Consider the following 14,348-nt stretch of genomic DNA (forward strand, 5'->3'; position numbering starts at 1 on the left):
AAAACAATCTGGATTTTTATAATTTTTGCATTATTATTTTTTTCCCTAAAAATTTCATTTATCAACCGAAGAAACAATTTTATTGGTCTTAGACTTGAATGAAGCCTCAAAAGACCCCAGATAGTCCCGAAACCCATGCGTTCCGAGTCTACCACAGTACAAAAACGAAAACTATAAACGCATTTTTCTCGAAACACATTTTTTTCCGCGCCGTGCAACGTAACTCAAAAACTAATGAAGCTATCGACTTGAACTTTGAAGCAAATTACTCCTTGAATAATTGGCCATTGCATGAACCTAAAAGTTGAATTTAATTTGTACAGTAAATACTATTTTAAATACTTCTTTGTAAGAAAAACACCTTTTTTTAGTTTTTTTGATTTCTAATTTTTATTTTTCCTTTTTAAAATATAATTTTAGATTCATACAATGCGTTTTAATATCATCTAACGATAAAAAATTTCTCTTTTGATATAAGATGGTTTCCTGGACCTGTGCGTTGCACGGCGCAAACTAGAGGCGCCAATTTTGAAGAGCTCTAGAGCCGCCATTTTTTTCTTTTTTTATTTGAAAAAAATTGTATCAATTCTTAATAATATCAGTAATATTTTGTTCTTTTACAAATTCTAATACGTGCTTTCAGTTTTTCATAAAAAATTATTAAAAAATCTGTCGCCCAGAGGGTTTTCCCCCCTTAAATATTTAACAGGCCGTGTGTAGGCCTTACTTACACTAGAACACACAGGAAGCAACTCAGGCCATTTTCAACACTCTCTTCTTCTTCAATTGCAAAATTGCCAGAAATTTCAAACTCGTATGATTTTTGAGATAATAAGAAAACAGCACGTCAATTAATTTTAGCTACTAAGGATGAGTAAGTATGGAGCAGTATTCAGTCTTGAAACTTGACAGAATGGCAAAAATGGTATACAAAGAAGCAAAATTTAAACAAAATTATACAAAGAAGGAAAAAAAAATTTTAAGAGTTTCTTCTACCTACTCATTTAAAAATATATGAGTACAGACACCTTTTTTTTTTTTAAATAAGCGAATGATTAACTTGATCATTATTAAGTCAGCAAGAAAATTAGGTATTTTATCAATTTAAAAAAAAAAGTTACACATACACCCTAGTGACCCGTTAAGATTAAAGTTTCTATAATTTTGAAAACAATCCAAAATGGTCATTCGAAATTTTCTGATTGCGTGTTAATTTTGAGAGTTAATATATCAAGTCTCTTTCTAGCTTTTTTCGCTATTTGGAAAACTAAAAAAAATCAGTTTGCAATAAAAATTCCAAATCTTATAATACAACAGTATAATCAAATGCCTTTCCACATCTTTATTAATACACAACTTATAACTTATAATAAAAGGCAATGTAAGTTAGATCTCCATTTATAATCTCTATGACATCCACTCCAACAATGGCATCCATATAGTTATTTATCAATCAGTTCGTTCATACAATACAGGGAAGGGTTCATCTTTCGGTGGCTGTAACCAATTGTCTTCGGAATATTTCGTATTATCAGTCTCAATAACATGGAAGGTATATGCGTGACGACTCTTATTCGATCGATTGTGATCACTTTTATGCACAACTTGACCATGAATAATAATGCAGGTTCCTATTTGAAACAAAAAGTATTAACACCAAATCGAACATAATTCATAGGTGATGAATTACCTTTGCTAACTGTGATTGGAGTAAAGTTCGATGTTGGATATATTGGAGCAGGTCTATCGTAGATTAGAAGCTCACTTGACTTCAAATCTGGATTTCTCATGAATCTTCTATGAACACCGCCCTTATGCGATCCTTTGATGAATTGCAAGCAACCATTTTGAAGTGTTGTATCTTCCAAGGCAAACCAGAAACCAATTGCTGTACTGGGTTCAGTATGTAAATACCAAGCATCTTGATGAGCAATAACTGTCGAAAAAGCAGTTTTATAAAAAAGAACGTAAGAGAGAATGCTCTGCGATCATACCTTCTCCGCCAATACCAGGATGCTTGTAAATGTACATACTTTGGCAAACTGCAGGTTTTCTGTAGTTTAATTGCCAACATATTTCTTTCACTCGATTGCTGAAGGTAATTTTCTTAAAAGTCTCATTTTCAACATGAAGAGCATGTCCCACCTAAAATAGTACAGTAGACCAAAATGTTTAAGAATGTGATGCAAAAATAGAAAAGCAAACTCACTTTATTCAATGCACACATTGGATCGACCAGTAATTCTCCATTTTCACCAATTGCACCTTCTTCAAAGAAATAACGAACTTTATTGCCCGATTCTAGGAAATAATTTTCCTTCGATTGTTGCTTTTCACTATTGATCGTGCTGAAGATAATTCTTTCACTTTTTGGTGCTTCCATGCATAATGCACGTCCAGATTTGTATAATTCTTCAGTCTCTTCGGGTGTAAGAAAGTCTTCAATGACAACGAAGCCATTTTCCATGAGCTGTAAAAAAAAAATTATAAAGCTAATTAATGATCAATTAATCTTATTAAGGAAACAATAATTATGTTTTTACTAGACTGCCAGTCTACATGATAAGAATTACAAAGTTTCATAATTTAGAAAGAAAAAGAAACAAACATTTTGTCTCTTGGAATCGAAATCAAAGGTTAGAAGATCAGTTTGAGTGCTGATAAGGAATAAGCTATTATAATATTTTATTATCAGTATAATTTTATTGAATATTACTTAGTAAATATCAAAGTCTATACTTAATTTGTGATAGGAATAAAAATAAAATAAATAATATTTAAATCAGTTTTTTTTTGTTCTTGAGGAGAGCTGTTCATTCACTTTTGATTAGTAAATTAATTTTGATTATCAGTTAGATCAGGCGCGTGGAAATTTTTTCCATTTTATATTGATAAATATATTTTTGTTTTTACTAACTTATATTTAACCAACGACAAGGTCACAATTACATTTATAATTGATTTGAGTGTTTTTTTTTTGTAGTGATTCAAAGAAAAGACAAATTACTAAAGTAAGGTTATCTTTAAACTTAATCGCAAATATTATTCAGTATAGCAGATTTTTGAATTAGAAATAATAAATTTTAATAATTATAGAATATCCAATATCAAAGACAAACATGATGAATACGTAACAAAGATACAATAGTTTTCTTTAACTTTTTATGAAAAAAATATAATATAAGATTTTGTTTGAAATTTGCCTAATTTGTATATAAAGTAAATCGTTGTTAAAAGCAGTGATAAGTTAGTACTTAGACAACAATTTATATTAATATTAATAATTTTTATTCAAATTCAAAATAAATCTTAGATGGTTTAAAAATATTTGATTAAAAATACATCAAACTTTAAACTTAAAAGGAATGCAAAAAATATAAACCTTGTTTTAAGATTACAAAAACATCTTTTTGAACGGTTTCGACAAAGAATTATTTTTGAAAATTGTTGGAGCGGTTTTTTTTTTATATAAATTTGTTTCTTATAATTAAAAATTTTCTAAAATTTTGGAGAAAAAAAGTTATTATTTTTACGAAAATAATAACCGAAACTTAATATCGTACTAATTTTCACTTGCGATATAAGTAGGATAAAAATAGATGGATCAAGTAAGGCATTCGTAAAAAAAGTTGATATAACTACACCGAGAAAAAAAGACAAGCGGTTTCCGTATTTAACTAAGCGGATTTTTGTTTATGGTTTTTGGCAAGATAACTTCCGTCTAAACTTTTAAAGTTTTGTTTCTTGTTGTATTTTTTTAATTAAAATTTATATTAAAATGAAATGAAGATCACTTTAAATTTAACAGAATTTAAGCGGATTGAACTTATTTTAAGCGGAAATCTTTTGATTAAAGGGGGAGGGAGGTGAGCATCATCTTATTTTAAGGTGCTCTTTTTTGTCTGTGAATCAAAAAATACTATTGCAATATTAGTTATTAATGTATTGTGAAATGTGTTGAGGAAAAATTGAATATTTTATATTAAAAAAAAACGAAATGTTATAATATTAAGAGAATCTCTCAAGCCAAATTCAAATTCTTGCAAGTAGGTACTCGGAACTCGGAAGTGCACTCGACAATGCACATATGGGTATTTGCCAGTTTTACGCGGACAAAATTATTTTGCCGGTTTTACTTCATCGACAAGGTAAAAACTTGTATTTAGTACTTGAATAACGTATTTTAACTGTGGATTTCAAAAAAAAACATTTTTCTTCCAAAACCAATTTTTGATTAAACAAAAAAGTTTCAAGTATGGACCCAAATGGTCTATTAAAATGCTTATAAATGGAGTTTTATTAATGGTATCGACAAAATAAAGGTCTTAAAATTTAGGAAAAATTATAAGGAATCAGATTCTGTAATTCAAAAAGTTGAATCTTAAAAAAAAAAACTAAATATGGATGCATGAAGAAAAGGTAGGCATTTTAAAAAGCCTAAAACGTTTAAAAGGAGCAAATGTGTCGAAGTTGCACTTAGTTGCAATTTTTTTTTGCAGATTCAATTAGATACGAGTTTAACCTTTAGAAAACATTAAATTTTATGACACAATAATGTAAAATAGTATAACTTTTCACAGAAAGAAAACTATTTGTACGTTTAATTTATATTAAGATTCAACTTATCACTTTTTTATTTATAAAGTAATATAAAATTTAGATAAAGCATCTAGTAGACAGTTTCGTATCTCTATATCAATATTCCATAAAAACATTTTTCTATAGCCAATAGCCACTTAAAAATAAAATGCACGACTGGGTCGCACGAACTTGCTCTTAGAGTTAAAGTTGCTTAAATTTTTAAGACTTTTTATATAGAAATTTGGAAAATGTAGGTACCTACTATATAGGTAAAAAAAAAAAATAAAATTAGTTTTTTAAGAAAATAAAATAAAATCTGAAATCAAATTGCCCTCCAAAACAAGTATGCAATTTTGATTGATATATTAACATGCATTTTTAGAAAAAAATTTTCAAAATCGTTAGAGCCGTTTTTTAAAAATCTAATTTTTTATAAATAATTTTTTGGAAAAAAAGTTTTAAAATAATATTGGTATGCCATTTTGCAAAAATCACTAATCAACATTTAAAAAAAAATTTCAAAAAAATTCAATGTCCCGTTTTTGAAAATTTGATTTTTGAAAAAATAATTTTCAACATTTTTTTAAAAATCCAAAAATTATTTTTTTTGAAATTTTGTTTTTGGTTTATATTTAAATTATATAAATGCTTCTTCACAAAAAGTTTCGTTGAAATCGAATAAGCTCTTTCAGAGATAATCGGATTTGAAAAAAAAACGGTTCTATGGCAGGTACCGTTAATAATGATTTTAAAAAAAAAAATTTTTATTGAAAGATAGACCTTGTCTTAAAACTAACATTTGAATTTTTTAAACAAAATCGTTGGAGCCGTTTTTGAGAAATTTCAATTTTACTAAAATCGGTATATGACAAGTACCGTTATTTTTGGTCCAAAAAAATTAATTCCAAAAACCCCTCTGGAGAGGCGCCAAATAATGCTACATACCAAGTTTGACATCAATCGGTTCATCCGTTTAAGCTGTAGCTTCGTTTACAGACAGACAGACTGACAGACGGACAGACAGACGGACTTCCGGGACCCACTTTTTTGGCATTCTCTACCATCGTAATGTCATGGAAAAATGCTATCTCAATTTTTTTTTTGTACGAATGCATAACTTGATATATAGTAACCTACCTATATCGCAAGTAAAAAAAGTACTTACATAAGCACTGTCGCTAAAAAAAAATAATTTTTTCTTTGTGCTGAAAACTTTGAACTCTAGACCACTGCTGTTAATCATCTGTGCCCATGTTCTGTAACTTTTATCACTGGCGATAAAATATTTGAATGACTTAAAAATCCACTTTATCTCAACGAAATAAAAGAAATTTGGTTCAAAATCATAGTTTCTTAGTTCATAAACTCTAAGTTTGAAAGAAATTTTGCTTTATGTGTGGGAGAAATTGGATTTTAGAGACGTTGAAAAACGCTTATCGCCAGTGATAGAGTTACAGAACAGGGGCCCTGGAGTGATAATTAATTTTAAAACTATAAGAAAGTGCTAAGCAAGTTATCTACTTTTAGTAGGGTGTTAATTTTATACGTTTGGATCAGTTTAAAATTTTGTCTTTTGTCCGCCTAAATTTATTAAATACTCCTATGTGCGATGTTTGGTTTAGCATTATCTTGTATTCGCAAAAAGATTTCTCCCAATGAATGGTGCAAATGAAACTACATATTACTCAATTTTTTTGCAAAATGACCCGGTTCTTCCACCATTTTATTTTATTTTTTCAGCTTATTTGATTAGAATACAAAATTGATTAAGGTCAACGTAAAAATCCGTCAACGTAAAAATGACATCAAAATCTTTCTCAAGAAACCTAAATTTTTCTAGATCCACGGACAACAAATAAATTACCCTTCAAGCACACAGGTCCGACCTCGGTCCGAATCCACTCCGCCTCAGGCGGAGCTGAGTCCGACTTCGGCTAAGAAACGGGTCCGAAGGCGGCTCAAATTAGTATGGAAATTATAATCAAAGCGAAGCTTTGAAAACTCCGTTTTCTAACTTGAAGGGTAATGTTTCATCTCAATCAAACAGGATGGATCTTTCTGCGAATTTTATTTTTGATTTTCATAATTATCAAGTTTTTTTTTCTATCCACTTAAAAATCTAAAAAAATAAAATGCAAAAGCATAAACAAATAAAATTAATAAACCATTCCATCGCCAAACATTATAAACAAACAAATCATTTGTCAATAAATTTTAAAAAGTTCTACATTTTGTGTAGGTGTTAACACATCACGTCAATACCCTAAATTTAAATGGCAACTATCACTTAAAAGTGCAACAGGGTGGTTGGTGCCACAGAGGCCAAAATCTTTCTTTGTTTAGATGATGCATAAGAAAACCATTTATTCACCTGACACATAACAGAGCCCGTCGATTTTGTGGTTGTTTTTTTTTTTTATTAAAAATAGGAAGTCTGTCTAACCACAAAAAAATATACACCTGCAAGACACCACACACCCAATTTTATATATTCAGCCAAAATTCAATTCAACCCTCTCTCAAGAAGTCTCAAAGAAATGAAAATTGTTTTTATAGTTTATTTTTAAGACAAGTGATTGAATTTAGTGATTTCTCATCACGTCAAGAAAGTGGCCGGTGGTAAAGGTGTTTATTATAAACATAAAGTAAAAGTGCGATGGAAATCAAGAGTATTTTCGTCATTTTTCAAAAATTGTTTGAATAAATGTTGATGATGTTTTTTTTCTTGAAAATTGTTAAATTGAAATTTTAAATGAAAGAGATGATTATGAAGAATAAAAATAGATAAATGAATAAAGTAAATATAATTAAGTGGATTTTCCCACGTCTGTCAAAATTTCTATAATTAGAAAACAACAAATAATAAAGTTTTGTTTGGTGATGAGTTCGAAAAGTTTTTATGGGTTATGATTGAATTTGTAGGTATTGGTTTGTACTTGTCAATTTTTAAACTACGAGACCATTGTCAGAAAGAATAAAATGTTTTTTTTTTGTTTGGCAAAAGAAACTTAAAATGATTAATGAAGATATGTTTTTTCTATTCGCGCGCATGTTCTTGTTTAAGTCAATCAGTTAGTTTGAACACAAACAAATATAAATTAATTAAGTGAGAAAAATAAGTATTATATCAATCAGAGAACCAAAATAAAATTTATTTATAATATTTCTTACTCGTTTGCAATACATAATATAGGTATATCTAGGTTCAATCTCAAGCCGGATAAAACAACTTTGATTGCTATAATTTTGGGCAAACGCAAATATAATTATAGCTCGATTTGCCATTTTGTACAAAAAATCACTTTCCCGTTTTCGAAAATTTGTTTTCTCAAAAAAAATTCAAAATTTTTCTAAATATTGAAATTCAATTAGTTGTAAGGGAGAAATTTAGATAAAAACACGATTTTATGGCAGGTATCGTTAATAATGAATTTCGAAAAAAAAGTCTCATTATAATCTTTTTTATCAAAAAACAAAACCAACTTCCATGGATGAAAACTGGGTTTTATGGTTTTTGTAATAGTTCCTAGGGCTTTAACTTTAACATCTAACGAAATTGAAATGGGACTGGGACCACATTGCAGCCACCAGCTTTCCAATACAAAAAGAATTATCAAAATTGGTTCACTCAGTCCAAAGTTATGAGGTAACAAACATAAAAAAAAAAAAAAATACAGGCGAATTGAATACCTCCCCCTTTTTCGAAAGTCGGTAAAAATATAGACCGTGTGTAAAACTACATACCTAATATCATTTGAATTTTTTCAAATAAGTCGTCGAAGCCGTTTTGAGAAAATTATACTTTTCCAAAACTATTTTACTTTTTGTCTAAAAAAATTAATTTTAAAAAACCCATCATGGAGAGTCTACAAACCAAGTTTGATGATCATCGGGCTATCCGTAAAATCATGTTGTTGCCTCAACTTTTTCTTATCGTAAGTTAAAATATGGTATGTCATTCAAAAGAAATTAATTGACGCTTTAAGGTCCAATTTATTCACACTCCATTAAATTTAAAGTCGCCATTAAAAAAGGGAAATTTTAAAATTTGTATGCGATTTGACAGTTTTATAATTTTTAATGGAGCCTTTAAAAATAATGGAGAGTGAATAAATTGGGCCTAAGACAGTGTTTCAAAGAAAACAAAAAACTCATCATCCGTTTTCAAAAAACTGATTTTTCAAGAAAAAATATTTTCTTCCAAAATTGTACATATTTTAAATTAAACGATTACTAAAAAGATTTTGTATATAAATTTTCCATGAAATTAGTAACTAAGAAATCTTAGAAAAATCATAGGTAATAAGTTTGAAGAAAATCACTCAAGGTAATAAATAGACAGTAGTGTGGAAAAAAAGGTACGAAAAGGGAATTTTGGATTTTTTTTAGGAAGTAGTGAAATAATAAGTCCAACCAAAATGTCTCAATAAAATAGGTACCTCTCATTCATGGTTTTTGACTTATTAATGGTGTGACTTAGTTTGTTATTTGTTAAAAATATTTTTTTCATTATTTTCCAATTAATGGAACAGGGTAAGAGAACGCTTGGAGGCGACGGAAACACCTTAACAATAATATAGCGATACAGGTTGGTTGTTCTCAAATCATTGTCGCAAATGCCCTTAAATGAACCAGCCACTAAAAAACGCAAAGAAGATCAGGAAGAACTGAATCACTGTTAAGACAAACTTACATATTTATCACTTAAACCCAAATAGAATCCTGGGGAAAAAAGTGCCCTCAAGCAGGCCGAGAAATTGTTCATTGTTAAAACATCGACATAGACAAAGTCTGAAACAATTAGAACAGGTGTATTTCTTGTCCGAATGTGTATAAATGTTCTTGAATGCTTTGTTATTAAAAAAAAAGTCATGTGTGCAATTCACACGTGGTAGAAGTGAAACCTTAAAAAAAAAAATTTCTTGCAAAAAAAAAAAGAAAAAATCTACCTATTTTGTATTCTATTTGCTTTAAGTACACATTTTTTATATGGCAACCTATATTAATTTTATATCATCTGAAAGCTTATTGTTTAAGCTCAAAATATTTATATCGTCCATGTCTATACAACATCAACAAAAAGAGCTTATTTTTTTTTCAAACTAAATCACTTTTCATCAAAAAAGCAACAAAAAAATCAATTTTTTTTCTCTTTTAACACCATTAAATATATTTTTTTAAATGACAACCTATAGTAAATTTTATATCATCTGAAAGGTTATTTCACCTTTTATATGACGTATGAATCATATTTCTACCATGCCTAGAAAAAAAATAAGAATTTTTTAAAGCGAACTATGTCGAAATTTCAAGCTGAGATTACGGTACTTCCTACACTGGTCATCGTCAACAGATCTCCACAGGTGTTTTGAGGTTTTTCAAGTTTTTCAATTTAAGATTGTGTAACTTTTAGAGCTCGTAGAGTTAATGGTGATATATCAAATGAAAGGTTATGTTATTAGCATGCGTATTAAAGTTAAATCAAATTTGTATGTGCACTAGATAAAAAGATATAACGTTATCTCAGAATTTTGAATATGAAATTAATTGAAATTTTGTACATTTATAGTTTATTTAATTACCTATCTACAAAATTCATTCATCTATCTATTAAAACAAAGAAGTTATAACAAGTTGAATGAAATAGAAAAAATAAAAATAACCACATTAATTTCCGACCTTTTTTTTATGTCAAATAATGTTGATTGGGAAAAAACTTATCAAATTCCAACAACCATTATTATCTTATGAACCTTTATAGCTCTAATATAATAATCCATGATTATTCTAATAAATTTGAAAAAATGCTGGGTATGTATTTTTATTTAAGTATTTCTTCAAAAAAGTATGGCACGTGTGTCAATTAATATTCACAAAAAAAAAAAACATTCGTTGACGTTCATTTTTGCATACTATAGATAATATTTTTAACAAAAAAAATGCTCAATACATTGTTTGATTCTTTTGTTATGGAATCAAACAAACACACGTTTTAAGTGCATTCAAGCACTTAAAAATAAAAACATATATGAAATAAAATCCAATTAAAAGGATATCAGTGATGATAACTTTCAAAGTATCAGAAATGTCAAAAAGATCGAAATTTCTATTAAAGATCTTTACGAAGAAGTATTCTCTCAAAGACAAATTATTAAAATTAATATTCAAACCCATTAATACTTTCGAATAATTTTTTGTAATTTATTTCAGAAAACACTCATAAATTTGAAAAAAATAAAAACAAACAATTTAAAAAAAAAATACAAACCTCCTCCAAGATTGTGCTATGCATTTTTAAATATTTCACTCAACAAATCCACTTAAGAATAATCTCAATTTAACTCAACACTTCTTTAATAACACTTTTTGTTTTATTTTTTAAATTACTAAAATTTTTGAAATTCAATAATTTCTATTAATTTCCTTTCACTTTTTCCGAAACAAGTAGAAAAAAAAAAATCTTCTTTTTTTGTTCACTTCCGACACGGAAAATTTTCTTAATAAATAAGCGTTCGTTGACTATACACAAAAGTATCTTAGAACAGAATCGTACTATTGTATTCAACAGTTTCACGATCGTTTACAAACTGAATTTGATTTTTGAACTAAAATCAGCAGCCAGTAAGCAATTTTTTTAGTGCATCCAACAGCAAAATATTATGCTTCGAATTCGAAGTGTTCAAAAATTATATTCTTAGTGCGCCGACTCCGGCGGGTAATTTGTATCTGCGATATACACCAGACATTAGCACATGTTAGCAGTCAACCTCAGCATAACTAAATTGGAATCTATCAAATGTGTCAGCAGGCAGCGCGTTGAGGGTGGCACTCAGTGTGATCGGAAATTGAAAATTCTCAAGTAAGTAAACAATGTTAACAGAAATAAACTCAACACTCATTCAAAAAGAGGATGCTTTTCAAGATTTTTGGTGAGTGAAAGTCTTTCAGTTTGAGTGTAAATATAAGTTATCACAGTATAAGTTGTCGTCGCTAACAACACGCGCGACACAACTTAGCTGACACAACATGTTGTCGACCCCAGTCAACACGAGCCAGTGACCAGACTGCAGCGAGGGTTCCCACAGGTGGGAATTCCAGGAATATGAAGTCAGCAGTACTACAGTCAGCAACACTAACAACATAACAATAAAATTAGGTTTCTTTCGGGCCAACAAAATATGTATAATTGAGTTTACTTCTATCAATAAAAGAGCTCACTTCATTGAGCAAAAAGTACAAAAACTGTTTTTTTTAGTTCATATAATAAACAAATCCATAACTGGCGCCCGAGCAGATTATCGCGGAATAAATAACCGTTTACTGAAAACCCGTGCAAACTTAAATAAAATAAGTGAAACCCGGTTAAAGTTAAAAAAAAAATAAAAGTGAATTAAAAAAAATGCAAAAAGTGAACTAAGACACTAAAAGCAAATAAAAATAAAAAAAAGTGAATTAAAACACTAAATGCAAAAAGTGAACTAAGACACTAAAAGCAAATAAAAAAAAAAGTGGATAAAAAGTGGATTAAAACACACAAAAAGTGAACTAAGACAGTGCGTAACTCCCCTGAGGAAAAGAGGCCCCCCAGTAGCAACCAGCAAAAAGGAGGTGAAATTATTTACCAGCCGCCCAGGACATAAGGAAGATGATAATTACAATCATAATAGCGTAAGGAAGTTTATTATTTTTTTAAAAAATTTTTTTTCTCAAAAGAAAATTATTTTTAATTTAATTAATTCAAAATATATTAAAATAATACGACAAAATATATAAATAAATTTATATAAGAATTTACAAAAAAAAGTTACAAAAATTAAATAAGAAATAATTACGCAGTAATTCAAAATATATTAAAATAATACGACAAAATATATAAATAAATTTATATAAGAATTTATTACAAAAAAAAGTGACACAAATTAAATAAGAAATAATTACGCAACAAGCGAAAAAAGAAACAAATTTTTATATTACAAAAAATCCAAGAATAAATATTTTTTATATTTCAAAAATATTATCTTCACAAAAGTGTAGAAAATTTTAAATCAAGAATAAATAGTTTTAAGAAAAATATATAAACATAAAAAGTGCAACATGGCAAACCAAAACAATAATTTAGTTCCCCCACCTATTAACCCCCCTAATTTGAATATACCCCCTCCAAATCCACAACCACAAGGGAATCGACCACCACCACCTATTCAACCTGCCTTTATCGCTTCTCCGGAATTAATAAATATTATCGCTGAAGTAGTTAATTCAATAGTTAGGCCAGACTTTGATGCTGTCCCTACACGGGACCAAGCCATTCGCCCCGAATTATTGAACAATTTGGAAGAACTTGATAAGATACCCGATGTCGTAAGATCCTTGCGGGATTTTTCGGGTAAGTCAGGAGAATTCAGCTCCTGGCGTAAAAGTGTAGAACGTATCTTAAAAATTTATGAACCTCTCCAAGGTACACCAAAGTTCTACGGTATCTTGAGTATAATTCGTAATAAAATTATTGGTGATGCAGACGCCGTATTGGAGTCGTATAATACTCCACTAGACTGGAGAGCAATTTCCAAATGTCTAACCTTACACTATGCGGATAAAAGAGATTTGGGTACTTTAGAGTACCAAATGACATCTCTTGTTCAAGGATATTCTTCAGTGCAAGAGTTCTACCAATCGGTATATAAACACTTGTCACTCCTCCTAAATAAGATTTCCTGCATGGACGTTGGTCAAGAGGCCATCTCTCTGTTGACTAGCAACTACAGGGACAAGGCATTGGATACTTTCATTAGAGGCCTAAACGGAGATCTTCCAAGACTCCTAGGCATGAAAGAGCCGTCGGACCTCCCAGAAGCCTTAAACTTATGCCAAAAACTGGAAAATCAAAAATTTCGCTCCCAATATGCGAGCAACCATCAAAATCAGCAACATTTAGGAAACTATCAAAAATTCCAAAATAGACGACAACAACCAACATTGTCCACCGGATATGCACAGAATAGGAGAACACCACAACAAAATGCTTTCTATCCAGAAATTGCCTACTTGCCACAACCTAACAACAGTATCCCTAATCTTGCTTACCAAAATAAGCAAAGAAATTATCCCAACTACCCCAACTACACGCACCCTAATTATAACTACCCCAATCCTAATTACCCTAACTATACACAAACACAACCTAACTATAATTTTCCCAATTTTGCTCCTCCACGCCCACCCAAACCCCAACCCAAACCGGAACCAATGGAGACATCAACTATCCACTCTGGTGCCGTAAACTACCAGAACCGTCCCCAACCGTTTAAATACGCTGGTAAAAGGACACAAGGGTTCAACCCTTCAGTTCAAAATATGGTACCTCAGAAAATCCAAAGGAATTTTCATATAAATTCTGAAAATCCAGTTCCATCATCTTCAAATATACCTCCAGATTTCACCCTGCAGCCAACTGGATATATCTCTCCTAACGATGCTTATGCCTTCTACCAACAACCAAACGTACAAGAAGCAGAAAACGATCCCGATCTTTATAATTATATGCAAGAACAGATTGAAGATCAGGAACCCGAAGCCGATGAATGTGACATTCATTTTTTAGGTTAAATGACTCTTCGCTGCCATACTTTCAATGCAGAACGAAGAGTGGACAACTACTAAATTTTCTAATTGATACAGGCTCGAGTAAAAATTACATCCAACCATGTTTGGTAGAGAAACCTCTTCCAAACGAACAAACATTTTTGGCAAAATCAATTGCAGGTAAC

General features: G+C 29.9%; 1 protein-coding gene across 1 annotated transcript; it reads right to left on the reverse strand.

The window, feature by feature from the left end:
* Positions 1 to 1,303: 1,303 nt before the first annotated feature.
* On the reverse strand, positions 1,304 to 11,344 carry LOC129916097 (phytanoyl-CoA dioxygenase domain-containing protein 1 homolog). The gene is made up of 5 exons (XM_055995878.1): positions 10,850 to 11,344; positions 2,210 to 2,470; positions 1,995 to 2,145; positions 1,691 to 1,936; positions 1,304 to 1,631 (listed from the first exon to the last, which is right to left on the reverse strand). Exons 1-5 carry the CDS (start codon positions 10,871 to 10,873, stop codon positions 1,450 to 1,452), a joined length of 864 nt encoding a protein of 287 aa, XP_055851853.1. The 5' UTR covers positions 10,874 to 11,344; the 3' UTR covers positions 1,304 to 1,449.
* Positions 11,345 to 14,348: the final 3,004 nt, after the last annotated feature.

Source organism: Episyrphus balteatus, chromosome 3 (assembly GCF_945859705.1).
Source record: "Episyrphus balteatus chromosome 3, idEpiBalt1.1, whole genome shotgun sequence".
NCBI classification, from domain to species: Eukaryota; Metazoa; Arthropoda; class Insecta; order Diptera; family Syrphidae; genus Episyrphus; species Episyrphus balteatus.

Bases quoted from the DNA above. Each gene is read 5' to 3' on its own strand.
- LOC129916097 (XM_055995878.1), bottom strand. From the start codon at position 10,873: ATGCATAGCACAATCTTGGAGGAG. The intron at 2,471-10,849 runs GTTTGTATTTTT...TTTTTTTTACAG, and splicing joins ATAGCACAATCTTGGAGGAG to CTCATGGAAAATGGCTTCGT. The intron at 1,937-1,994 runs GTATGATCGCAG...CTTTTTCGACAG, and splicing joins TCCTGGTATTGGCGGAGAAG to TTATTGCTCATCAAGATGCT.